This window comes from Globicephala melas, chromosome 15 (genome assembly GCF_963455315.2).
Source record: "Globicephala melas chromosome 15, mGloMel1.2, whole genome shotgun sequence".
Lineage (NCBI taxonomy): Eukaryota > Metazoa > Chordata > Mammalia > Artiodactyla > Delphinidae > Globicephala > Globicephala melas.
In genome coordinates this window covers 49,765,925-49,793,749 of record NC_083328.1, presented here as the reverse complement: position 1 = coordinate 49,793,749, position 27,825 = coordinate 49,765,925, and the positions used below count along the sequence as shown (strand labels likewise).

Here is a 27,825-nt window from a genome sequence, read left to right as displayed (position 1 = left end):
AATATAAAAATAAAAATGTGTAAGAGAAAGGTAAACTTACTGATAGAAAGTAAGGCTTGGAAGGCCTGTTTTAACATTTGACTAAAAAAAGGAAGACATGGCCAATGATGTATGAAACATCAACAGCAGTATGAAACAGTATCTTCCTTATTAATAATTTTGAAAATGCAGATTAAAAAAAGGATTTTATTTTCAGCTATTAGATTGGCAAAGATAATAACTAGTGTTGACCAAAGTTCAGAAAAATGAGAGCTTTCACACAGTGTAGTTGAAGTTTATTGATGCTACATTTCTAGAAGACAATTAGACAATATGTATTAATAGCCTTTCCATTTCAAATACAGCTGGACCCAGGAATCTTAATTCTATTTATTCACTCTGAGAAAATAATCAGGGATCTGGGAAAAGGATATATGCAAGATGTTTGCTGCGTTGTCGCTTATATTAACACAAAAATTGAAAACAGTCTAAAGGTATATTAATAAAAGCTCATTGACTAAATTATGATACACAGGTATGGTATACCTCAAATATAGTGAGGGTTTGATTCCAGACCACCACAATAAAACAAGAACTGCAATAAAGTAAATTACACAGTTTTTTTTGGTTTCCCAGTATGTATGAAAATTATGTTTACAGTATACTGTAGTCTATTAAGGGTGCAATAGCATTATGTCTAAAGAAACATTGCATATACCTTAATTAAAAAATACTTTATTGCTAAAATACGCCAGCCATTATCTGAGCCTTCAGTGAGTTGTAATCTTTTTGCAATAGTGACATCAAAGATCACTGATCACAGATCAACACAGCAAATATAATAATAATGAAAAAGCTAGAAATACTGCGAGAATTACCAAAATGTGACACATACAAAGTGAGCAGATGTGGTTGGAAAAGCGGGGCCAATAGAATTGCTCGATGCAGAGTTGCCACAAACTTTCAATTTATGAAAAAACATAATATCTGTGAAGTGCAATAAAGTGAAGGACAATCAAACAAGGCATGCCTGTAATCTCTACAACTGAAATTTCTTCAGGTATTAAAACTGATATAGTAGAAGAATGTGTAATTATTATACATGATTATGATGTTCATGACATATTAAGTAAAAAGAATAGATTATAAAACAACATCCTATATGATCACATTTTTGGAAAACTGTACACAGAGGACAAACCAAAAAGATGCACATAAAATGTAAGCAGTGGTCATCTCTGGGTAGTAGGACTACTCTTGACTTTGTTTTTGTTTTGTGTGTGTATGTCAGATTCATATTTTCCAAAATTTCTACTGTTACAAAATGTTATGAAAGAAGAAAGGAAAATAATACTTAAAAAATATGTCTTGCCGGCCAGATGATCAACTCCTTGAAGTCAGGGATTGTGAACAAATCTTTTTTTTTAAATCTTCAACACCATTGACTTTTGTGTCTGGCAAACAGAAATAAATCAATTGACATTTCTCAAAATGAAGTCACAATGCTTCAAACAAAAGCTACAGGGCTAAATAAAATAGGATGTTTATTATAAAGGTTTCCCCAATGTGAATTCTTAATAGAACATTGTCAGGTTGCTTCATTTCCCTCTTAAGTCACAATTTATTACAGATAATGGTATTCCACTGCTTTTAATACATCTAGTCTATTAATTCTCTCTCCAACAAACGGGTTGATCTACATATACAAATAGTTTTCAGAGATTGCATTCTCTTTTATATGAGTATTACTATATTCTTAATAAAGAAACATATAAATCTACTTGTAATCCAAAAATACAGGCTAACATTGAGTTTAGATGCATCTAAACTCAAATTTTGTAGGTGAATGGCAAACATTTCCAAGGATTATGGGACACTATAGTTACTAAGTGGAAACACTTAACTAATGAAAAAAAATTATAAAGGTATCAGATGTTCAAACTTGCCTTTTCCTTCAGATTAAGAGATAGATTTATTTATACAATACAGCTGAAACAGGGACCTATAAGACATGTTTAGTCTCCTTGACTATTCCCCAAAGATCACCAGAAATGAATAACCTAATTGGATGTTTTGACAGGCCCTGCATTGATTATGAGAGTGATTTTTGTACATGATACTCTTAAATAGTAACCTATATAATTTATGTGACTATAAACAATATTGTTTTATTTTAAAGTTATCCAAAAAACTGTTCAACAATGTAAGAATACAGAATATGATGGGTCTTATGAGGGTACTTAAAAGTCCTCTTCTATCACGTGAAGGCCCCAAAAGTTTTGATTATACAAACTGGGTTCAAGAATATCTATGATAATAAAAAAGAACTAATAATAATAATTTAAATATCCTGTGGAAAATACTCCACTCTAACAGTTGATTTAAATGTCTAACATATAAAGATTCTCTGATACAAGTATAAATGGAAGAATTAAGGAATTGGGTATTTATAAGATTAAATGAGTATTTTGACTTAAAATGTCTTTTAATTTGTCTTAGTTCTCCAATTTTTTTTTCTATGCTGCCAAAATCCTAACCTCTTTTGATTAAAAAGATGCTAATTCTATGGTTCAAGAAACTTTACTAATTAATAATAATAAAACATGAGACGTGTCCTGTGAGTCCCACAAAAGTATTGAGCAGTGCTGACTTCATTCTTTCCTGCATGATTCTCCTTTTCCTTTTTTTGTAGCTATCAGGGCTTCCTGTTCTGTTGCCCGAGGAAACATAATGCAATATTCAGACTTCAATCTTACTTTGTCAGCAAACAATGCCCAAGGCTTAACTTAGCTGCTAGTTTGTTGTTGATTTCTGTCAAAATGAGCTCCTCTGAAATTATTTTCATCAAGAATTTTCATCTCGTATTTTACCATCTGAGTTTGAATGATGATTTTCTTGAACTATTAAGACAGTTTTTTTTTTTTTTAATTTCCAGTGTTTTCTACTAAGGATTGTATACAACTTCAGGAAACATGAATTTATAAAAATATTTCAACAAATTTATGACATACTCAAAATGAGAGCAATTGTATTTCACCAAGGAATATAATTGAATTTTAAGGCAAAGTTAAAAATGACAGAGCTAAAAATGGCTATCCTGAGAACCCAGGATAATTCCCATATTTCTATGTGACACCCTTTCTTAAGTGAATATAAAAACCCCATTGTAAACATGTGTGATGAACCCTGCCTTTATGTTTGGAATGATGGTGAAAATGCAAAAGCATGGCATCAAGAATGCTTTTTTCCACTTGTGTGATCAAATTTTCAGTATGTAATTATAAATAAGCTTTACTCTTGCCTTTATTAGGTGTTAATTGCTGCATAACAAATAACACCCCAAACTTGACTTAAAGTTTATTATCTCACAGATTTTGTGGGTCAGGAAATCAATCAAGGAGTGGTTTATCTAGATCCACTGTTTTAAGGTGTCTCATGAGGCTGCAATGATATAGAGGCTAAACTCATCTTGATGCCTATTAAGGAGGAACTGCTTCCAAATTCACTCTTGTGTTTGTTGGTAGGATTCAGTTCCTTGTGGGCTGCTGGCTGGAGCCTCCCTCAGTCCCTTGCCACGTGGGCCTCTCTTGAGGGTAGCTCCCAACCTGGCAGCTTGTTTCCGTCACAGTGAGCAAGACAGATAAGGAGAGAAGCCTGTTTTGACAACCCACTATTGGAAGTGACAGCCCATCACTTCTGCTGTATTCTACTCATTAAGAGCTAGTCATTTGGTCCCAGCCACACCCGAAGTGTGTACGCCAAGAGGCAGGACCATCTTGGAGGCTGCCCATCCCATGCAAGATACATTCACACCCTTCCCAGATCCCCCAAATTCTCATGGCGTTACAACATCAGCTCAAAGTCCAGAATCTCATGACTGAAGTCAGGTCAGGGTGGGTGAGGCTCCCTGTGTGTGATTCTTTAGGTGCAGCTCCTGGAGCACAGTTCCTCTCCACCTGTAGACCCACAAAGACAAGTTATGTCCCAATATACAGTGATAGATCAGGCACAGGATAACTGCCCTAAGACACTCCTGTTCACCAACTGAGAACTGGAAAACTCAAAGGAGTCACTACATCCAGCCCACACTCAACCGAGGGGATTAGACAAGGGCCTGAAAACTAGGAGGCAGTGGGTAACTGGGGGCCATCTCAGAGGCTGCCTACCACTCTGCCAGACTGACCCTAATAATAAAAGACATGAAATTTTAGAGAAATATTTTATGAAGCTTGTAGTGTAGCTGATTTTTCAATATATATTGCACTGCTGTGTTTGTACTGCAATTTCTTCTTTGGCTCAGGATAAAAATTCTTTTAGATTACAAGAATACTGGAGGAAATTGCTTAAACATTCTATCTCCCTCTATCACGGCTATAGATCTGATCATTGACTCTTAGGTTGTTTAATTTTCCCAAACTGTTCAAGATGTTTTCCTAAAGTTTAATATAACATGTTACAGCTCCATACTGATTCTTCTAGCTACATTCTGTATTTCTTCTTCAATTTATCAATACATCTTGCATTTGCATAAAATTCAAATTATATTCCTTGATATGACATGTCTTTACTTTGAATATGAGAGCTGTGCCAGTTTCTTTTTGGCACTCTTGACTAAATTAGAGAAATAGTTTTTCCACTTCTTTTCTCTATGCTGCTTAGTTACTATATAAATCTATATTTTTCCTTGATTACACATTTCATCAAAATAACAAAAATGAAGAACCGTGATACAAACTAGCAATTGTAGGTAGACCAGCTCCTACATCAATTACCCAACCAGTGAATGATATAGTCTCAGTTGAAGAACCCAGAAATTTTACTGAATGTGTAGTTTGAATACTTCTTCTGAATGAGCAGTATGCACTAGATGCTTTGTGATACTTTGGAATCTAGTTTTAAACATATGTAATTACTACGAACTAAAAAATATCTGTAATAAGTATATCCGAACAAGAACATAGGATTTAAAAAAGAATTCTGTTATGCTCTCAGAATGACGTCAAAATAATGAGAACAGAAATTTAGAACAATGTACAGTGGTATCTGTGGAAACTGCTAGATAATTACCGTATCTTTAACAATGCTTCATATTTTTATTATTCTGTGGTATAATAATGTGGTATTCAAGAATCAATTCTTTTTTTCTTAAATATGTGAATCTATAAATTTATGAATCATCAATCCCAATATGCAGAACAGGTCTTTGAGAGACAATACATGCACTCAATATTTTTCCTTATTGACATGTCACTAGTTTTTCTTTTTGTAATATAAACATGCTATTCTCTTACATCAGTTTTTATCTTCAATGACATATGAAAGATCCAAAATCAAATTGGCAGTCTCCACAGCCACCTGCAGGCCACTAAGCTTTGCAGTAAAACAGTCCAAGGTCAGGTTGCCAGCTGAGTCCGTGGCTTCACACGGAAGGCAGGTTTGAGGCACAAAAGGAAGACGAGCACTCCTTAAGAAGGACCAGCTAAGTTCTTCCTGGCTGCTGTAGAGTCCACAGCCACATCTTGAAAGCAAATCTGGCCAGTTCACAACAGAGGGAGAATCAGCCTGAACTGACCAAAAGTGTCCATACTTCCCGTCAGTGAGAATTTCACCTCCGTCGTGTTCTAAAGAGCCAGCGAGAGATTCGAGTGCGCTGCAGAATGCTTCAGCGATCAGCTGGAGTTCTGTCTGGGTACATCCGTCATCTCTAAGAATGCCTTCCGGCTCGCTACGCATCTAAAGAGCAACAAAACCATTGAAAACACAGAACAGAGCAATTAATATGCAAAAATGTTTCTGAAAAATACTTGATCAGACCCTTATTCATAGGGGTTTGGTGCAAGGCTAAAGGGCATGGATGGGCCAGCTGGTCAGGCTAATCCCTTAACCTGGTTGTTGTAGTAAAAATGCTCTCTACCAGTCATGTTATCAGAATGAACGACTCAGAATAAACCCCACCATCAACTTATTCTGAAGGACTGCCCAGTACTGCCTCCTTAATACATGAAGGACAAGGTATAATATGTGAATCACAGGCTTCTGTACATCTGGGAGGAACCTCTGGAAGACTAATGTCCCAAACATTTGCTTGGCAAATGTTTGAGATTTGTTTAAAATGCGAATACATGTATTATTATTAAGACAAAAACCATTTAAGCACGTGTCATTTTCACATTAATGTTTAAAAAATAACTATTCTTTTTAAATTAATGACAAGGTTATACAACTTTGCTTCTTTTCCACCATTCTAAAAAGTTTATCCTAGAAATTTCATGATAGAAAAAGTAATATATTAGCAAACTCATACTTGAATGATAGTTAAAAACCCATATCCTAACTACTTAAAAACAGTGACCACTTTTTTCTTTTTCCCAGGAGGTTGGAACCAGATGAGATCATCTCTATGGCATATTCTTTCCCCATATTTTCAGTGCTATACTGTTTCTTTAAAATCCTACTCAAAACACCTTCCTTCTCCAAAAGACTTATTCTAGTTTACTCAGTCCCATTTGCAGACCATCCATTCAGCATCAATAGATTGGCAATGGGTTTGTTTTTCATAATGTAAATTCCAATAACTTTTCATGAATGGGCTTTATCCCCAAACAGATTTTAAATTATTTGGGGAAGCAGGGCAAGGCATGTCTATGAAAAACGTTTACACCCAATCCCAGGCATCCCAGGGAGCTCTGCACTCCTGACTAACCAAAGAGCCAACTGCAAATACCTGGAAAACACATACATTTTTGTATCCATTTTCAAATAGAGTAGGTCAGTGTTAATGAAATAATTAATAAGAACTACAATGCACTAACTTTACTGTCAGGAAATGGAGTTTCATAGATTAATAAAACAATTCTAGTTAATAGAATCAATATATCATAAATGAAAACCAATTTAAAAATTATAATAGAGTCTAATAATTAGCATGCTTTAATAAATGAAATTAAGTGTTTTCTTGAAGATGCAGAAGGTACTGAAGTATTCTATAGAATCTCAACACTTTCATAGTGAATATCAATTATTACTGTACCACAGCACTTGAGATCTCTAAGATGACAGCTCCCATTAACAGAATGCTCATTTCAAGAGGCGGTAGAGACAATACTCAAAGAATGCGATCACCTGCTAAAAGGTTGGATTAATAATCATTGTGATAAAGATATTACCTTATATTTGCAAGTGTTATTTTCCTCGAGTGTTTTCAAATACAATATTTGATTTTAAGACTACTGAGAAATTAAGCATTAGAGGCTACAGAGTGTTATGATTTAGCTTATTATTTCATAAAATGAATGTTGCTGAGAATTCAGATAATTTAAGAAGGACTATCTAACCTACCTTGTGTCTGATATATGCCGCCAAATGAGTTTCAGTACAGCCACCTCCTAATAAAACGCATGGTTCCTTGATTGTTAACTGCAAAGCATGCAGTGCTGTTTGACACGTGAGCTAAAAAAGAAACGAATCACCAGTATCTGACATTGACATCAGAAACACAAAGAAATATAACCACGTTTTCAAGGCAACTTAGAGAGTGGTCTCAAAGAGCCTGATTTTAATTGCAGAAGAACAAAACTGGTGTCACTAAGGTTGTCATGTGATGAATACATTTTGGAATAATAAAGATGAAATAATAAAGAGATGAAAGAAAATAGCCAGATGTTTGTTTTCATGGTCTGGATTAATATCCTCTTTCATATATATTTAGCTCTTCAAATTGAGATTCACAAACACAATAACTGGATCAGCAAGGTATGCAAATATTTCTACCAAAAAATATTTCAGTCTAAATAACTTAGCTGTATAAATGCTACAGAATTTATTTCAAGTTGCTATGGAAATGATCCAACCAAGCAGTAATAAAAACACACAGACCTTGAATATTCACCAAGGATAGATCCTTGAGCATGCATTCTTCAAGTCTGTGACCAATGCCATAGGGCATCGCTTCCATTGTATAAAAGCTGCATGTGTTATTGCTGTTCGTGGACAACATGCTGTTAAGAGGTGGATGATGGGTATAACTGGGGAACCTATTGCTAAGTGAATTATTCATACACATTAGCATCAACAAGTACACAATTGAAGTTAATTTCTTAAGAAAAGTCCCCATCAAGGACTTTCAGATTGCTTGTAAAATACTAGAAATAATAAGAGGCAACATGCCAAGCTTCTGTAGTATCACAGGCAATTCAATCAGTTTACTTGTAATTTTAATTCTCACATTTTTGTTGTTTTTGCTTTCTATACAACCTAGGGAAGTTATGAAGAAAAAAAAAAGCATAGCTCACCGATGTGAAAAAAAATTATAGCACTTGTCTGAGTGATTATTTAATCCCTGCCTCAGCCCCTAGACGTGGAATTCAGTTTATTACTTACCTTCAGTTCATCCCAGGCTGTGTCATTTCTGTTGCAGAGAAGCAAGCTGCAGACAGTTACTTCATTAGGAATAAGATGAAAAAAATGTTTGAAGCCAAATTTTGCAGTGCACAAATCTTTCACACTTCCATAACTACTGGGAGAGATTGAGTCCAAGGAACCAATAGGCCTTGTTCCTATTTTTTAAAAAAAGTTTAGAAAACACAAAATGGATGAGTGAAGATGGAGCATACAATCATTTACAATATTTATTCCCAGCCAATATAAAAGCCCCACAAGCATATCATTTAAGATATGAAATATAGGATAAAGAAATAAGATGCATCTTCTTAAACCTATGAAATAAGTAGTATTCTGTCATTAAAATCATATGCAAATAAAGCAGAGGTTCTTTTGGTTTACAGACGTCTTTGAACATGTTTAGCTATTTTGTACTCTCCAAAAAAAGACACACACAATTTTGCGTACATTTTCAGGAAGTCCAGGAACCCTGGAAGCCTGTGCAGGGATCAGAGACCCCAAATTAACAACCCCACTAATCTGGAATGAGGATGAAGTGAGGAGACAGGTCATTTTCTAAAGGTGTTATGATTTTTACCTTAGAACACACAAAGTAAGCTATGCAAATAGATGTGTAGTTGAATTCTTTTGGGGCTCCATTTAGTGAACATATAGGAATTTTTTTTTTTCTTTTTGCCTAACAATTGTTTGCATGTAAACAACTACCTAAATTATGCCAAAATAAAGTATGTGACATTCTTATTTCATTTTCTTATTCTTTGATTATATTTTGCCCTCCTTCCTGTACAGGTAAAATAGTAAAATTTTACAAAACATAAATTAATAAAAATATGAATGAGAAGTTAGGATGACTTGAAGGTTTCTAAAAATCTCTAAATGTAGTAGTTATGTAAGAAATGGCACAAACCTATAAGGAGTAACAATACTAGTTTAAAATCTTAAGATTAAAACTGTAACTCTTAGCAATGTACCTTCTTGGGCCAGTTTCCTCTTTGAAACTAATGGGATTAAAATAATTATGTCTAAAAATATGTGCAGCTCAAAAATTTTGTAAAAAACCAGAAAATAATCATGAACAATTTCACTTCTTTGAATACCCTTTCCTCTTTACTTCTGAATTCTCAAAGAATAAGGAATACTTGAGGGATCTAAAATTTAAGGGAAAAAAACACAAAACTCTACATCTTGTATAATTTCAAGGGTGGAACCAACAGAGAATTTGTAAGGAGAGGATCCCCTTTCCCGCTGATTATCCTCTGATGTGCAGCAAGTCATTTAACTCTTCTGGGTGGGCTTTCCCAGAATGGGGATAATCACGTCTATTTCACAAATAAATCAAACCAAATGTTAAAAATGCTCTGTAAGCTATGACAAGCTTCATACCCACAAGTCAACCAAGCACAATAACCCCATTACTTAACCTAGATCATCAGTAAAGAGGAATTTTGTTTGAAGGGGGAGAAAGGAGGTAATGTTAACCTAGATACACCAGAGAAGATGCATTAGGTCCCAAACATACTTCACCTGTTATTAGTTTACCGGAACCATCGGCCTGGTATAGTTTTTTCCCCCCTTTTCCCTTGTGTCTCAAAAAGTTTCTGCTCCCGAGATCCAAGACTGCAGCTGTGGCTTTGCATAACATTACACATACATAATTTGGGGAAGCAGGGCAGGGCATGTCTATAAAAAACATTGACACTCTCCCCAGTCTCACTGTCAGCTCTGCGATCTCTTGATAACACTCCTAGATAACATCTGATAACACTCCAAAGAATCAACTGCAAATACTTGGAAAACACATAACTTTTCATATCCATTTTCAAATAAAATAGGTCAGTTCATGTTCTACCATGTTCTAGTTACAAATGGGATAAAATATCAATTGTGGGCTGGTGTGGAAATCCAGTGCCCACTTATATTGTTTCTATGGAAAAATGCTTCAGTTTAAAAACTGACTACATAATCTATAATACTCAATATTCACAACTGGAAATCATCTGACTCATGAAAAGCCAGTAAATATTTAAGGATATGGGTCTGACCCACAATATTACCAATGAGTTCCAAAGAATGATTTTCTGTTATTTCTTAACAATTTCCACTAACGATCATTTGACAGTCTTACAGAGGCAGGGCAATAGCCCAGAGATCTTAGGGATTCAGTACTGGCACTCATCCTTCTCCTTTTCGATGATTTATAATAAGACTAAAAATAGTCAACTTTAACAGTTTTAACAAAATTTATTAGACTTAAACTTTTAAGTCTAATAACTTATGAATTGAAATTGATCTGAATGAAATGATTGTCTTTCTGATGGGTTGTCAATGCAGTTAAAGAGATACTGAAAAGTGACTCAAATCAGGAACTTTTCAGCCTGTCATTTCTCTTTGGCTCTAGCAGGTGACTACCAAACTTCTATTTGCTTCTTTTTGCTGAGTTTGTGAAATACGGTGAATTTCTTGCCTGTTATAATTCTGTATGTTAATAAACATATTATTGTTAATTCAACAAACATTTTAGAACCCCTTCTGTGGACCAGGCTTGTTGTAAGCACTGAAAGTAAAAGATGATCCCAACTCTCAGTCTCAAGGAGCCTAGCTGGAAATATTTGGGATATTGAAAGCTAGCCTGCGGGCGCACACACACACACACACACACACACACACACACACACACACACCCTACTTAGGAACCACCATTTAGGCAGAAGTACAGTTGTTTGTTGGAGTTAGATAAAAGTGAATATTCTAGTTGCAAAACTCAAGTAGAAGAATTTTGTTTCAAGTATGAAAGACTTTATGTGATTATGAAAATGTTAGATTTCTCAATAATCTGTAAAATGTTTGGGGGTTAATAGTTTTAGATTATGACAGACTCTGCAGTACATTTTGGGGCTGGAAAATACCTAGAAAATAGTCCTCATCACTCAATTTTTAATAAGTGAACAATGCAGGATCTTTTCCAGAAACCACCAGAAATGATACACACACACTGTGAGGTTGGCGGCTTCTCAAATTGTTCAAGATGTTAACAGTTGACACACACCAAGACTATCTTTGCTCAAAAGAAGTGTGATTTATTAACCATAAGGGGCAAAAGCTGAGAGTGCTTTTTACCTGTCACTTTACTCAGGGGTTCCATCACAGCCACTCCAACTCTGTCTACAGCAATAACATGATGCGTTCTGAGAAACTGCTTCAAAGATGGGTGTATAACTTTTTGGCACAAGACAAGATCTACGTGATCACTAACTAGCTGCCTTCCTAGGTTAAGCAACTGGTCCAGGACTGCATTTTCAAGAGAAACTCCGTAACTCACCACCACATTTCCTTCTCCAGTATCAGAAAGGTCTCCGGATAAAGACACACAAAAGAGTGCCACCTTGAAGGAATCTGATTTTTTGATAGGTAATATCTTCATCAATTGAACTTCTGATATTTCAATAAGTATTCCAGGTAACACAGTAGAATCTATAACTCTTTGATGTTTTAAAGGGACAATTATACTCTTTCCTAAAATGATGTGGTCTTGGGCATTTTCTGGAATTATAAGCAGAAAGGCTCTCAGAATCAAAGTACTGATATGGTCGACTTCCTTTGTGGTGAGCATACAGGCAGGTTTACTTGTTAATATACTACGCACCAAACAGAGGAGGATCTGAGTGCTACTAAAGTTGACTGGGATTCGACAACCACAGGCCTCAGATTTTAGGTAACTGATGCAGAGGCTCAAAAGCTGCTTATTTAACTTAATGACAGTGGTCGGTGTCAAACCTATTCTCTGAACATTTTCAACTAAGTTGCAGCAAAGAATGGCTGTGAATAAGCCGCCGTCACTGAAGCAGGACACGTGATTCTGCACAGAAGTTGTCAGTATCTTTAAAATGGGATGGGTGACTGGCAGGTTGGCGAGGAGGGCTGCCGACTGGGAGGTTGTGCGCACAGAGCCCCCCAGGCCGTTGTGCAGCTGCTTCAGCCTGCCTGCCGGGCCATAGCAGGATGTGACGATGCCTTTCAAGACAGAGAGGGTGGCCTTCACTCGTTCGCTTGTCAGTGGCTCACTTCTACAGAATGAGGGCTTTTTAGCTTCTAAACGAGTCATCTTACTTCAGGTGGTAATTTGTGAAGACAGCTTTTATTTAGTTAACCAGAGTTTTCTATTTATTGTATTGTGGTGGGTTTCAACATTTAACAAGATTATCCTTCAGGAATGAAAGTCCGAATATACAGCGTTGTGGCTATAAAATTAAATACTTAGCTCCATGCTTACGATACTAATCGGCACGTAATGGTGTAATGACATATTAGTAATTCCAAATATTTATTTTAGTTCATTATTCAAACTCTTTTGTTTGAGTTCAGGCTGAGACTTTACAGATTGTTTTGCAGCTCTCTGTATAAAATATGTTCCGAGATGGATGCCTGTGAAGAAAATCCCAGCTACAAGAAGCCAGTTCTTTCTGATCCATTTGCTATTTTTCATTTCTTCTTTCAAACTCAAGCTCAGACTCAAAGCTGCTTCTTTCTATAAGAAATAAAAATAAAACATTTTAGAGAAATAATTCCAAAACATTTAATAGATTGTAGTTTAGTAATTACTTTTAATGCTCTGCTCCTTCTTTAGAAAAAGGAACTATCCACTGGCACAAACCTCCCAAAATGAGAAATGTAAATCAACTTAGACTGAACATTCATTTCTTTATTCTTCAATGAATCCCTGCATGAAAAAGTATTGATATTTTAATAATTTTGGAATGCACAGTAACACAGCTAGAAAGCTTACAGTACAGTTATTCAAGTATGATATATGCTTCTAGAAGACAAATGCCATGTGAAACGCATAGAGTTTGGTCTCTGGGTCCCAAATGTTTTTATTCTCTTACATCAAGATCTGGTGTTGTTTCTTCTCTAAGTTTCGTTTGCTTGGAAACCTTAGGTGTGAATACAAGTGCATTTATATCAAATCCTGCTTATAAATAATTATGAAAATGAGATAACTGTTGGGATTCCTAATACAGACACTCTCTAATGTTCAGTCGACATCCAGCTAGACAAATCTACACAACACATTTACCAAAGAATAAACCATGTTTTAATTTTAAATATTTGGCTAAATTCAGAGCAGTTTCCTGTAGTTTTACCCGATCAATCAATGATTTTCAGTTTCGATGTCCTATATCTAACCGTCCCCCAAATTTTGGCTAATGACAATAAATACAAAAGCCAGGGAATGTGCTGGATGACAAGGAGAAAAATAGGATCTGATTTGCAATGTGATCTCAAAGAGGGTAAATAATATAAAATGCTATCATTTACCAAGTGTGCTAGCGCTTGTACTAGTTTCCTTAACGAGGTTGGAAGAAGCGTGCCTGAGGCATAAAATACTGATACTATAATAATATGTGGAAAGGATAAAAATCTCAGGTCATAGACCTTATCTGTTGAGGCTTGGTGCTTTGAAGGTAAAGGTTCAGCCAATTATTAGTTATTTTCAGGAATATGCTAACCATTGGACAATGTTTAGCACAAATAAAACTAATTGAACTACTCAGACTACAGTACTACCCAGAGCTGTCTATGGCACAATATGATACAGACCAAAAAGGTGATTTGAAGATGTGCAAAGAAGATGTGAAGAGAACAAGGGAATGCTATGCAAAGTGTTCTTTTGGTTACCACTCCTCCCAATTTAGTTAAAGGGCTGTAACCATGGCAACTGGGCCCAAATAAAGTGAAAGCAATGATGGCCAGCTTTCTCCCTGCAATGATAAAGCTATAGTCATCTCTTTTTATAGCACGAGGAGGAAAAAAAGTTCCTGTTCATCTTATGCAAGGAACAACAAAGGTACTTAAATATTATTTCAAAGGTTATTTTAGATTTGGCAAAATCTGTGAAATACATTTAAATGAAAGCTTAGTGAAGTGACTTCCATACATAAATTTGCACGTTACAACACACACACAAACCACAAATCATAACAGAGACTGTGATTAATAAAGTGATTTCTCTAGTTACTTTTCAATACATAATAGTGACATACGACTTTTCAAAAGCAGAATGCCAAATTGGCACCTCTAACAGTCTTGTGGTAGTGAGACCAGTAACCACATCTTTTGGCTAATATCTCTATAAAATGAGAAAGGAAGAGAGTGTTGGTGACTCCCAAATCATTTTTAGGATGTCAAAACTTGCTGACTTCTGGTCCTATGTCTAGATCTAGACAAAATAAGGTACAATTGAAAAAAAAAAGAAACGAAACACAGGGCTGGCTTATAGCATAGGTTTGGAAGTGTCAGTTCAGCTATTTCTTTCTTCCTAACAATGTGACCCATTATTCCAAAAGTTACCATCACATGAATGGCCCTGACTATTCCTGGATGCACTGGCCTGGCAGATGGGCTTTTTGCAGTGATGGATAACAATTAAATAATACTAAAACCTACATGACTATATTCTAAATTCAGAGCTTTAAAATATGATTTAAAGAAATATAAACACGTAAAATATTTTCCTAAAAGGAATCAGGGCTCTTTGGAGAAGTGGCTGATTCTAGGTCTGAGGCAAGAAATAAACTAGATGAGCTGGGGACATTTTTCTGCCAAAAAGTAATAATGTTATTAAAGATCACTTGGATCATATCAAAGGGCACAGGAAAAGAAAAAAAAAAAGACGACACAGGAGTCAACTTGGAGGGAATCTAAGATGGGACAATTTAAGCATTAAAAAGAATACTGACAGTAATAGACTGAGATAATTCAAATTTATTATAAAAACTGATAAAGGGAAATAAACCATATATCTTGCTTTTCCTGTATAAATGCATTTTGAGGGGTAACTGAATAGTTGAGGCAAAGTTGGTCCAGCTACTGAACAGAGAAGAAACAATAGCATTTCAGCAGCATAATTTTGCAACACCTAATGAAGTAATGGACTACACCATCATAGTGGTTGGCAAATTATAGCCCATGGACCATATCCAGCCCACTGCCTATTTTGTAAATAGTTTATTGGCTCACCCTCATGTACTGTGTATGAATGCTTCTGTGCTAGAACTTAAAGTTAAATAGTAAGAGTTACCATTAACTTTTTCAGTGTGATAATATACTTGTGGTTGTATGTGTTTATCCTCACCGTTAAAGATACATACCAAAACCTGAGACTTGCTTAAAAGTATTCCAGCAATAAAAAAAAAAGGGAGGGGATAGCTAAAAAGAGATTGGTAAAATGTTGATAATTGTTAAAGTTGGGGGATGGATACTACAGAGTTGAATATACTATTCCTCTCTATTTGGGGTTTGTTTGCAACTTTCCATAATAAAAGTAAAAATTTTTTAAAATAACGGACAGATACAGCACATTCTTTTGACGTACTTCAACCGCTAGGACATTATTATTCACCTGAAGGTCAAAATGGTATATTAAAATAGAAAATGTTCCACAGTTGTAGGGTTACAGTTCTCCATCTGGGGCCAAATGAGTTTCAGAATTCATTATTTCTTGGATTTTAGAAATATAATATAGTGTATAACACCATAATCAAAATAATATGGTGTTTAACACCCAGAATCAATATAATCATAATACAGTATAACACTCATGATCAAATACAATATTTCTGCAGTGAAACTAAGTATTCATATTAAGTGGAATAAAGATTAAATTGCCTCATGTCAGTTAAGATCAACTAGCTAAGGAGTTATGACAAAACCTTTTAGATTTTAGAACTTTCTGGATTTGGGAATTATTGATAGGGGTCTATAGACCTGAATTATATTACTAAATGCTCTTATTTCAGTGACTCTGAAAAGTAACAAATTACTTTGAAGCTAAAATATTAGTCATTCTTTGGTAGCCATGGGGGATTCGTTACAGGACCCCCCCCCCACTCAGATACCAAAATCTGCAGATGCTCAAGTCCCTTATATAAAATGGGGAACTATTTGCATATAACATAGGCATATCCTCCCAGATACTTTAAATCATCTCTAAATTACTTATAATACCAATACAATGGAAATGCTATGTAAGTAGTTGCTTTTTGGAACTTTCTGGAATTATTTTTAAAAATATTTTTGGTCCGTGGTTCACTGAATCTGTGGATTTGGAATCTATGGGTACGGAGGGCTGACTGTAGATATTAAGGAATAAATACAATTAGTTTTATTTATCTTGGAAAAATCAGAGAACAGTAATAAAGAAAAGAACCTTTTGCAAGTTACAGATCTGTAAGTGCGACATGGATTTATGGCAGGGGAAAAACTGATCCTTTGGATACAATTATGATCCTGGTGACACTGCTAGTGAAAAGGGCAGGACAAGTAATGGACTGACTGTCCTTTCAGGCAAGTGTCAAAGCTTTCTGTGGAACCAACTTTTCTAGAAGCAACTGTAGGATAATATTTTGCCAGTGGTTCATAATAAAAACAACAGGTTAACTCACCAACTTAGGCTTTTATTGTCAGAGCCCTATACTTTCTTAAAGATTATGTTTCCCATTGTTGGAACATGCCATTTGGTTGACCACATTAAATCAAACTCACCTGAAGCTCTCAAGTCTACTATTTCCCTGGGAGGTGGTTCTTCTCAGGACTTGTGACTGCCACTCTGCCTGGCTCAGGAAGGTCATCCTTATTAGGAATTTGGAAGACAGGGCTGCTTTTGATCCTGTGCCACCCCAAATGTATGAGCCCAACTAGAGGTACCATAACAATCAGAACTTTGTAGTCTCTCCAGAATTTCTGAAAGCTCATAGTGCTTCAGCATTAGTGCACCTAAGAAAAGGCCAACAGTTAAAAGAAACAAAAAAAATCCCTCAAATTACATCTATATATACCACCACAAGCAGAATATTGCACTCTAATAAAAGCTGCCTGTTAAAAGTTTTTGGTTACAATACATTGCAATGTTAATTAACAAAAAGAGACATTGTAGACTTAAAGGGATGGCAGGAAATCAGGCTTGGTAAGCTTATAGAGTAATACTAAACGTTTAGCCAGAAACTGTAAAGGAGCAATATTACCTGCTCGGAAAGCCACTGGAATCTTTGGAAACACTCATGCATCAAAATCGTTTTCTGGGCTTCCCTGGTGGCGCAGTGGTTGAGAGTCCACCTGCCTTTGCAGGGGACACGGGTTCGTGCCCCGGTCCGGGAAGATCCCACATGCCGCGGAGCGGCTAGGCCCGTGAGCCATGGCCGCTGGGCCTGCGCGTCCGGAGCCTGTGCTCCGCAACGGGAGAGGCCATAGCAGTGAGAGGCCCGCGTACCACCAAAAAAAAAAAAAAAAATCGTTTTCTTCATTGGTCCCCAACCTTTTTGGCACCAGGGACCGGTTTCATGGAAGACAATTTTTCCACGGACAGGGGTTGGGGGTGCAGGGTAGATGGTTCAGGAGGTAGTGCGAGCGGTGGGGAGCGGCAGATGAAGCTTCGCTGGCTGGCCACCGCTCACCTCCTGCTGTGCGGTCCAGTTCCTAACAGGCCTGGACCAGTACTGGTCCACGGCCTGGGGGGTGGGGATCCTTGGTTTTCTTTATATAATTAAGTATACTTTCTCTGAGCCATAATGAAGTTAGATTTTTAAAAAAAATATATTTAGTCACAATTTTCACAGAAGAATCAAATGGCAATCTTAAAATATGCAGTAAGAATTCAGATTCTGCATTCTGACAGGATGTGAGTGATGGTGCTTCAACTGAGATTGAGTCATGCATGGATTCCAACTGTAGCAAAAGACTTTTGGTTTGGACTCTATGAATTAATGCCATTTCCACATTTATGTGCTGAACCACTGGATTTTAGAGTGTTTACCCTTATCGCTAATAACTATACCCTGCAGGGGTTACTGTCAATCCAGTTTACATGAAGAAATTGGGGCCAGTAACTTGCCTGGAGTTTCAAAGCTCAGTAGTATTGAGAACAGTCTTTCTGCTCTTTGATTTGGAAAGCATGGAGGGTAGCCCAGGAAGTCTGTTTCTGATGATCCGCTGGGTTTGGGAACTTGAGTCCGTACAACTGGACTCCTTATACTTTTTCACTTAAGGGCACTCACTAGGCTTTAGTGATTAGCTTATAGACTTGTGATGCTATGAATGGACCTGCTCTCCAAGTTCTTTTCTGGGCACAGGACAGTAAGGACTGCTTCTTCATCTACAGGATAAACTAAGAATTAGGTTCAATTGCATGTATATGAGTTTCAGTATCGTAAAATTTCTTACAGTAATTTTGTGTGAATGCCTTTAGAAAAATGCCTGAACAGAATTTTCACTTATTCCTTCCCTTTTAAATCAAGATTAATATACAGGACTAGTGAGCTAAATACCTAAATTGTCTCTGTGTTCCGTATATACATATTAGAAAAAACAGAAGGCTTAGAGTTATGCCTATGTACATATATTACTCCCAGCATTAGAAACCATTTCTCGTTGAGGTCCAAATTCACATTTAATAAAGACTTTGTTGCTAAGCTTAAACAAGTTAATAGATGGAAAAAACATGGCCTACTTTGTAACTCCAAGTATTTTATGCCTTTTTCTTTTCTAAAGTGCTTTGGCATCCTATACACTTCTTGCAGCCTTTAGAGACCACACCTTTTATTGACATGCTCATGTTCTATCTTTGGAAAAAGTCAATCACAAATAACTGTATCATGATTACATTTCCTTGCAAAGTCCACTGTGCAAAAGCCTTTGGGACATTTGAGATTTGAGGAAACAATAAAACCACTGGGGGAGGCACCGGGTGACTCGGAGTAAGTAACGAGGGAAGAACTACAGTAAGGGTTACTTCCTAGATGGAAGGAGGGACTGAGGGTGCACCAAAGTCAACCGGCTTGTGTTGACTGATAGGTGGTATTTTTGTCCACAAAATACCTTGAATTAAAGGGTTAGAAGATACTGTCCTTCACATCCAGTCTCAGTACCTAAGGTGACTTTAACACCTCCAACTCTGTCCCTCTCAACACGAGCTTATCAAGTCACAGTACTTTTCATAGATGGCATCTCTGCTCTTCACTGTTTACTTCTCATGATCACTAACATAACTAACATATGATATGTTAGTTTTGTTAGTTTTGTTTTGTTTGTTTGTTACTTTTTCCTGAGTTGCAAACTTTTAGGAAAACAGCTTACAGCAAAGAGTCATTTGGATAAAAGGATATAATAATAAAGTTGACATAAATAACTCAATAATTAAAATTCAGAACAAATTAAAGTACAAGCTATAACAGCAATCTCTGGAAAGTGTGGTACTATTCTCTCCATGTAGGTCACAGGATGAAATGTGATGTATTGAGAATTAGGATCAGATTAGGATCAAGTTAGCTCCCTGTACTCAATACATCTTTGGGTCATCACTGTGTTAAGGACAAAGGAGGGTGCTCCATTTTATTTATGTTGTGCTTAACTACTATTTTTTTTTTTTTTTTGTGGTACACGGGCCTCTCACTGTTGTGGCCTCTCCTGTTGCGGAGCACAGGCTCCGGACGCGCAGGCTCAGCGGCCATGGCTCACGGGCCCAGCCGCTCCGCAGCATGTGGGATCTTCCCGGACCAGGGCACGAACCCGTGTACCCTGCATCGGCAGGTGGACTCTCAACCACTGCGCCACCAGGGAAGCCCCAGACTACTATTCTTTTCCACTAGAATAACTTAAGGATCTATGCATCTTTTTGTAGATATAGGTTTAGTTAAACCTGGGAATTAGTACCTATTCAGGCTGAAAACTCTTATTTGCCAAATTACCACTGAGGCCCAGTAACAGCACTTCCTGGTTAGTAACTGATGTGGACTGATTTAATGATTAATTGCTGTAATATTTGCTCAACACCTACATGCCCCCATTTCCTCAAATTCTCCATATCTCACACATTGATTTGGCTAATGGGGGTGAGAGAGCAGGTAACTATTTTCTGATGATTATCCTGTTGTCCTTTGAGAGGCTTGGAAAATTATTAGGATCAGGATGACAGGGCTTTTTACTTTACAAAGTACTTTCACAGTCTTCACATTTAAATCCACATAAAAACACTTGAGTATCACACCATCTGCATGATAGTCCATCTCCACCAAGCAAAATGGACTATTTTTAAATGGCACAGTAACCTTCACCTACTTCATTTCGCTTAATAGCTTTCCAGCATTTTACATGTATTCTGTTGCTTAAATAACCCATATTCTACGGCCAGACAAGTTAGACTTCACTAAATAAGGCTCATTGTTAGTTGTAAGAAGAAGACAACAAACTAGTCAGTGAAATGATGCATTCCTTATTTTCTTCATATCTTCTTGTGGAGCTTTTAAATACAGTCCATATATTTTGGGGATAAAATTTTGATTTAACCCATTTTTTTCTCCTAAAGTCTTTTCGTGGGTTTTTTTTTCCAAAATGAAAATCAGCATTACTGCCGTTTTCTAAAAAATATAAAATTGTCTTACTTTTTTAAGTTAGAAAATACAGATGTAAGAAAAAGAAAGCTAAAATATCTGTAGTCATTTTGGTTTTCACAAAAATGTGATTAGAATATACATGCTGTTTTGTAATCGTTTCTTCCCCCAAGAATACAAATCTTCATTATGATTTTCAGTGGCTGTATAGCTTTTGATTTATGGCAATGCCCTAATTTGACAGATCGCTGATTGATAGAAATTTGAGGTTTTTTTCAGTGCTTTATTGCTAAATATGCTAAGAATAATAAGTATTTTTGTAAATTCTCCAGAGCCCATGCTCATAGCTGCTACATGCTGCTTCTCAGGATGATACAAAGTCTTACTAGAATACCTAACAATTAACTCATTTTTCTTTTTTTTTTTTTGCGGTACGCGGGCCTCTCACTGTTGTGGCCTCTCCCGTTGCGGACCACATGCTCCGGACGCGCAGGCTCAGCGGCCATGGCTCACGGGCCCAGCTGCTCCGCGGCATGTGGGATCTTCCCAGACCGGGGCACGAACCCGTGTCCCCTGCATCGGCAGGCGGACTCTCAACCACTGCGCCACCAGGGAAACCCTAACTCATTTTTCAAATGAACTTACGAGATGGTTTTTAAAACCGTGACTTTTACAAAGGTTCTCGGTGCTGGGCAGCAGGGAGACAGGGAGCTCCAACTTGGGGGATGGAAAACGAAGCTAGATACAGCTTATCTTAAAATGGTCCTTCCCCCCAAACATTTGGCAACAAGTTATTCCAGGTGGTATGGAACTATTTTATGGACTCGAGAGATTCCTGCGTCTGAAACAAAAATTTCTCAAGAATATGCTCAACATGATCAGATTTGTTGGGCAATAAGAGGATGGTTTCTAAAATAAGTTAGTGCTTGCTGTTCATTCACTGAGCCTTTCAAGTTTGCTTGGAGTAAAGCAGCAACAGAAATAACAGCAGGAAGACTTCTTTCCTCTCCTTACCCTCCTTTAGTCTACCTGCCACTGCCCTTATCTTTCCTGAATCTTATTTAAACACACTCCTAAAAAAAAACCAAATAAACAAAACCAGAAGGTATGGAACGCTTTTGATGGAGGAAACCAAGAGAAAGGAAATGAGATTAGTAAATTTTACATTAAGTAAAACAGAAAGTAGATGTTTATGGCTTTATCCATTGAAATGCCTTTTGTTTAGAAAATGTTTAGAGGCCATCAACACAGATTATGCTTTCTTATACTCTTCTTTCAAAAATGTATACTTTGCATTATTCAAAAGGTTTCATATTTTTTCTCATTTTGTTTTCATAGCAATTTTATGAGACCACTTTATACATGAGGAAATTCTAAATGATTGATTCCAAAATTACTGTCAGCTAATTGTGGCACTCATCTTAGATTCTGGAGTCCTAAAAGTCTTGGTTGGTATTCTTAACAGCAATTTTCAAAAGTCAAGAATTAGTATCCCAGCTTTGGCAATAACAGTCAATCAGAATTTCCGGTGCACGATGATGGACGAGAACATTCTGGGTGCATGGTGCACACTTGTGAGGGTCACTGAAGAAGGCAAGTATCCTGGTGCATTACACCTGGCATGTTTTTCTTCTCATGTCAGGTACACTGGAGGTTAACAAGTCTTGTGCCACTTGGTCCAAAATGAGAGGGTAAAAAAGCCTATCTCCTCCAAAAACACACCCATGATCTACTAATGGCTGAGATCAGTGGGGCTAATTTTAGTTCAGTTTTTTTAGCTTAGTTCTTAGTACGGAATGAATAGAGAGAAATTAATGAACAGAATGGAGAAAAGCTTGCTGTATCTCTGCCTCATTAAAATATCGTCATCTTTTTGAGTGCATATAAAGGCCAAGAAAGGAAAACACTGAGAGATATGCTTCAGACCACAAATACTCTCTACATTTAAGGCACTAATGTGTCTAGAACAGCAACTTTCCCTCCCCTCAATTTGTATTACAGAGATTACCAGCTCTTCAATTTCTACCATCAAGGCCTCTGACAGGCTTACTGAAACTTGTTACATTCCAAGCCAAAGGAGGGTTTCTTGGTGCTATCAGTAAGGTGAAGGGCAAAGAAGGGCAAAAAAGCAGTTAAGTTCCCTAGGAAATCCTAAACAACCTGGCTCCGGCTATCAGATTACTCTTTCTATGGAGCATCAGGTCAATTAAAACCACCACGCTTTGCTACTGATTAGGCCTACAACAACCTGGATGCAGGAAATACTCTGTGGAAGGTTCTCATTTTGCCTACTGGGCTTGCTGGACGCCACCTGCTGGTCTTTTGGACACAGTGTAAGGTACATTCTTTATGTCTTCATTGCTGCTCTGCTTAAAGTATTTGGGGAAAAACAGTAATGTTTAACAATTTTTAAAAAACTACTGAATGTAACTTAAACATGGAGAATGCTAAACAGAACGTTGAACAATTAATTAACCCAGCTCTTGTGACTGCAATATTCGATGAAGTTTATTGGAATTGTACAATGCCTTTTCTTTTAGCATGGCAATGTTGGTTTTTAAGGATCTGTGAATTCTTCATTCCTGAGTTCCAACGACTAACCCTGAAAATAGTTCTTTTTATCCTCAATTGTTAATACAGCAGTTCACATTTTGGCAGTTTTTGTGTACACATTAGAAAGGACTGCATGTTGTCTTCAGGCCTATTCAACTGACTGGCGTGCTAAAGAGAACAATAGCTTCCTTTTTTCTTTTTCTTTTCTAACTACATCACCTAAAATAACAGCTTTGCTGAGCTTTTCCAGTCTTGGAAAAACACAGGTACCAAAAACGTTACTGTCAATTCTCGATGAACTGAATGTACTACACCTGAGTTCTAAAGTTTCCATTCTGCAAAATCCTACCCCTACCTTGACCTACAGGCAGTAGCTGGGCTGCTGACAGCACAGCCTCATCAGGAGCGGGTCAGGAGTACGCACAGAGTACGGTGAAGGTCAAGTTATGTGTAAGCATTTCATGATCTCGGTTATCCCCCACTGTTACAGTGAATTCAATGTATTTATAAATAAATAATATACTGAAAGCATCACGAATTTTATAGGGGAGCTTTACTAACTGTCAACAGCCTAAGATGTGACAAGTGAGTGACTGATTAGCGACTAATGAGGAAGAGACAGTCTTACTGGCAGGCTGTGGTTTATCAGAAAGGTTTGGAGCGTTGTTATAAAGTTTACAGAGTTGTCTGAGAATCTTTCCATCCCCTTTCACTGTCTTTACATCTGGCTGCCATTTGATGCCCAGATTGGTGGAGGAAGGGGACTGGGTACCATGCAGACAGCAGACTGTTCCAGATTAAGTGTGCAGCTGATTGGGTCCTTAGTACTGCAGCAATGACTTTATGTTCCCCTGGTCAGCTCTGAATCCCAAATGGGTTGGTTTCTGTCTTCATCATTTCTGAGATTTCTATTTTACTCTCTACCTTCGTTTCTGCAGGTAACCTACTGGCCAGAGGAAACCGTGGCTACTGGGTAGGAGCCCCTCCACTTCCTGCTCCCACATGCCCACCTCAGCTCCCATCTTCACCTCCTTCCTCAGTGTCTCAGAGGAAGGCCTGGCACTTCTGTTATCTGTGCTCCAGCCGGTCCCACATGCTGCTTTGTCTTCACGGTTCCACCTCCATTAACCCCCCTCTTCTACCTTCCACCTCCCACTTGGAATTGGTCTTCCTCCTATGCAAAACCTGACCATTTTTCTCCATTGAAAAGAACTAAAAACAAATTCCCCAATGTAGCTGCCCTTTACCAGCCTTCCTTCCAGTACTACACACTCTGATTCCTTTCAAATAACGCATGTTTCTAGAGCCACTGCCCACTTCCATCTTCAAACCCAAGTAATTTGCTTTTGCCCCACTCTCCATGGAAACTGCCCTGACTATAAAGATCGCCCATCTCTCCCTTTCTCCGTGATCTCTCTGCACCACTTCTGATGAGTTCTTAAAACTCTTTACGTACCTGAGACTAGTCTGATCCTTCTCAGTCTCCTTTAATGACCCCTTGGTTTCCATCCACCTACTCCCCCTTCTCAAAGCTCTGTCCTGGGCCGTCTTCCCCCCATGTTCGTTTCCTGGGTGGCCTCATTCACATCCAAAGCTTCTGTTTTAACACATCCACTAATGACTCCCACATCTACATCTTCAGCTTAAACCCACTTATCCCACTGTTATTCCCCACAAGTGTCTAAACTCATCTCATATAACGACGAATCCTCTTTCCTTCCCAAACTGCTGTTCCTCCTCTGCTTCCTGTTTTGTTTCTTAAAAAAAGGCATTATCAAAATAATAATAATAAATAAAAAATAAAAAAGGCATTATCTACCATGCCATTCAGTTAGAAAATCTGGATATAGTGGACTCTGCCCTGTTCCTTATATTCCTCATCAAGTCAGTCACTCAATCCTCCATTTGACATGACATTTCTTTTATGTAATTTCTCCCCACAGCTACAGTCCAGACCCTCATTACCTCATGATCTCCTCGCTTCTAGTCCAATGGTTCTCAAAGTGTGGTCCCCTCACCACAGGCAGTAGCATCATCTGGGAATTTATCAGAAACGCAAAATCTTGGGCTGCTCCTGACCTACTGAATCAGAACTCTAGGTTGGGATCCAGCAATCTGTGTTTTAACAAATTCTTTAGGTAATTCTGAAGCTTAAGTCTGAGAACCACTGTTCGAGTCTATTGCCCACTAATCCATTCTCTACCCTCTTAACACAGCCATCTTGGGGAAAACAACAACAAATACATTCATGTTTCTGCTTTGCTTAGAAGCCTTCAGTGACATTTTTGACTAGAAGGTGAAACCTACATTTCTCAGTACAGCACAAAAAGCCCACCAGGATCTAGTTCCAGAAGGGAAAGCACAGCAAATTATTTTAGTAAGGATGTATTGTTGTGTAGTGATTAAGGGGATGAGTTGTGGAATCCTACTGCCTGGGCTTTCCATCTCTGCCTTACCACTTTGCAACTGGCTGTGACCTTGGATGAGTCACTTAACCTCACAATGCCTCAGTCCCATCACCCATAAAATGAGAATAATATTGACATCCATCACAAGGCTGTTGTGCAGTTATCACAATACCTGGCACTCAGACTGGACCCTGTGACTGTTAGCTATTATTTTGATTATTTCAAAAGGTTAAAAAATAACATTACTGGTGTCAACCTTGAGTGTAGAAAGAGAGGTCTGGAATGACTAAGGCAATTGGGTCCATAAACTATAGGCAGTTTCAGTTAGTCCAGATGTGAATAAAACCCCCAGATTCTCAAGAAAGAGGTTCTGACGTCTTCGGGGCTATTTTGATTACAGTAGGGTAGATCTGTAATCAGATTCCAGGATGTTATAGAAAAGATAACACTCAGGCTCCTAAAGTGAGGGCCAGGAAAGCTAATCATGAAAGAAACCAGAAAACTCAAGGACAGAGCAAAATAGCAAAGACAGGGTGAGAGTTTCATATTTATTTCTCTGATAACAGTTAATGAAGTTAAAGTTGCCAGTGATTAAACATGAGAGTCCTAGTGTGATGAAGCTCTGAGTAACGATGGAAATCAAATTCTAACCTCCCGCACAAGTTACGATCTTAGGCAAATTACTTCTTTCCTGCCTCAATTTCATAGTCTGTAACATGGGGCTATATAATGAGGATTCCTAAGTATATATCTATGTATTTATTGCTTAGTTCAGTGTCTAATACGTGAGAAGTATTCAAGGCATGGTAGTGATTATTATTACTGTACATACAGTATCTTCAATACACATCATATATAAAGACAGGCACTTCTGGAGATTCCTGTTTGACTAAAGCGCCTGGTAGTGCTGAGACAGGACTGACTGGATGAAGAGAGTTGAAGTTATGCTCTCCTTCCAGGGCAATGGGTATCCAATGACTGGTCACTGCAGTGGTACAAAGGCCTGGCTGTTCACCCAACTTGGGCCAACTATGAAGGCCCAACCCAGCACCGGATTTCCTGTGAGACTGGTGGAGACCCTCCTTGGGACTACACTACAGCTCAACTTTTTCTATCCACCCAATCCTGCTTCCTTTCTTCCTTGGTAAGATCCAAAAAGTCCTCCCTAATAAATGTCCTGCCCACAAATCTCCTTAGAGTCTGCTCCCCAGGGAACCCAATCTAGGACAATCTGGAAACATCTTGTTCATTTATCAATGTGCTTGTTTATTGTTTCCCCTTCCATCATTGAATATAAGCTCCATGTGATCAGGGACCATGCCTGTCTTGGTCACTGCTGTATCTGCTAACTCAGCACAGTGTGACAAATACGAATATAAACTGATGACGTTAATGAAGGAAAAACTGCAGGTACAGAGAGCCTCTGAAACAGCAACAGGATTTGTGGATGGTCCAATTTGGGAGGAAGCTGTATATGACTTAAGGAGTTCTCCCTCTCAAAAAGATTTCAAAGCCCCGAATCCTGCTTCTGCTTTCAGAGTTGGTACTACCACGCTGTACAGAGTTCTGACATCCAGTTCCACGTCAGAGGGTGGCTCTCACCTCCCAGACAGACACAGGTGGCAGCGCAGGCGCAACTGGTGCTTTCACTGGGACACCTTTTCCTTCTACTTTACGGTGCCGCGCAGATGGGAGAGGAAGAAGGGTCTATACCTGGAACTCTACCTACACCACTGGAACACCTCCTCGCCATCTACATTCCTTCCTGCAGCAAGGATTCACTGCCAACAGCTGTTTTAAAGGTAGATATTCAGCTTTCTAAGGAACCAGCCTCCTCCTATTCCCCGCCCCCAAATATCCTTCAGTGACACCAGTGACCTTTCCGAGCGGGGAGGAGGCGCCCACAAGTCCCCCACCCCTCTCTTCGGCCGGGTAGAGTGCCGGCTTTTCCACCTGCGACCCCGTCACTCTCACCTGCGCACCCGCCGCTGCGCCGCCCCGTCAGCCGCCGCCCGCAAGCCCCTGAAGCCGAGCACCACGCAGCCGCAGCCACCAGTCCTGGCAACTCGCGCCCCGAGCTTGGAGACGGAGCACGCGCAGCTCTG

At 38.1% G+C, this 27,825-nt stretch overlaps 3 protein-coding genes across 4 annotated transcripts; all 3 read right to left on the bottom strand.

Moving 5' to 3' along the window:
- Window positions 1-266: 266 nt before the first annotated feature.
- On the bottom strand, window positions 267-12,499 carry MKKS (MKKS centrosomal shuttling protein). 2 transcript variants are annotated; one of them, XM_030872570.2, is made up of 5 exons: window positions 11,497-12,499; window positions 8,359-8,534; window positions 7,318-7,428; window positions 5,271-5,712; window positions 267-3,935 (listed from the first exon to the last, which is right to left on the bottom strand). In XM_030872570.2, the coding sequence occupies exons 1-4, from the start codon at window positions 12,479-12,481 to the stop codon at window positions 5,272-5,274; spliced, it is 1,713 nt and encodes a 570-aa protein (XP_030728430.1). In that variant the 5' UTR covers window positions 12,482-12,499; the 3' UTR covers window positions 267-3,935; window position 5,271. The 2 variants fall into 2 exon arrangements, with proteins under 2 accessions (XP_030728430.1, XP_030728431.1); XM_030872571.2 differs by lacking the exon at window positions 267-3,935 and having other exon boundaries at window positions 5,053-5,712.
- Window positions 12,500-12,700: 201 nt separating this feature from the next.
- LOC132593476 (uncharacterized) lies at window positions 12,701-27,810 on the bottom strand. The gene is made up of 2 exons (XM_060284897.1): window positions 27,695-27,810; window positions 12,701-12,904 (listed from the first exon to the last, which is right to left on the bottom strand). Exon 2 carries the CDS (start codon window positions 12,860-12,862, stop codon window positions 12,701-12,703), a length of 162 nt encoding a protein of 53 aa, XP_060140880.1. The 5' UTR covers window positions 12,863-12,904; window positions 27,695-27,810.
- Window positions 16,921-27,825, bottom strand: LOC132593475 (uncharacterized). Its single transcript, XM_060284896.1, has 2 exons — window positions 27,695-27,825; window positions 16,921-17,151 (listed from the first exon to the last, which is right to left on the bottom strand). The coding sequence occupies exon 2, from the start codon at window positions 17,128-17,130 to the stop codon at window positions 16,939-16,941; it is 192 nt and encodes a 63-aa protein (XP_060140879.1). The 5' UTR covers window positions 17,131-17,151; window positions 27,695-27,825; the 3' UTR covers window positions 16,921-16,938.

What these genes read in the sequence shown, in the direction of transcription:
- MKKS (XM_030872570.2), bottom strand. Translation starts at nt 12,481, where the DNA reads ATGACTCGTTTAGAAGCTAAAAAGCCCTCATTCTGTAGAAGTGAGCCA. An exon ending in ACCCCTGAGTAAAGTGACAG is followed by an intron (nt 8,535 to 11,496) that starts GTAAAAAGCACT and finishes TTTAAAAAATAG; the next exon opens with GAACAAGGCCTATTGGTTCC. An exon ending in CAGCCTGGGATGAACTGAAG is followed by an intron (nt 7,429 to 8,358) that starts GTAAGTAATAAA and finishes TTTCTTTTTTAG; the next exon opens with CTCACGTGTCAAACAGCACT.
- LOC132593476 (XM_060284897.1), bottom strand. Translation starts at nt 12,862, where the DNA reads ATGAAAAATAGCAAATGGATCAGAAAGAACTGGCTTCTTGTAGCTGGG.
- LOC132593475 (XM_060284896.1), bottom strand. Translation starts at nt 17,130, where the DNA reads ATGAGCTTTCAGAAATTCTGGAGAGACTACAAAGTTCTGATTGTTATG.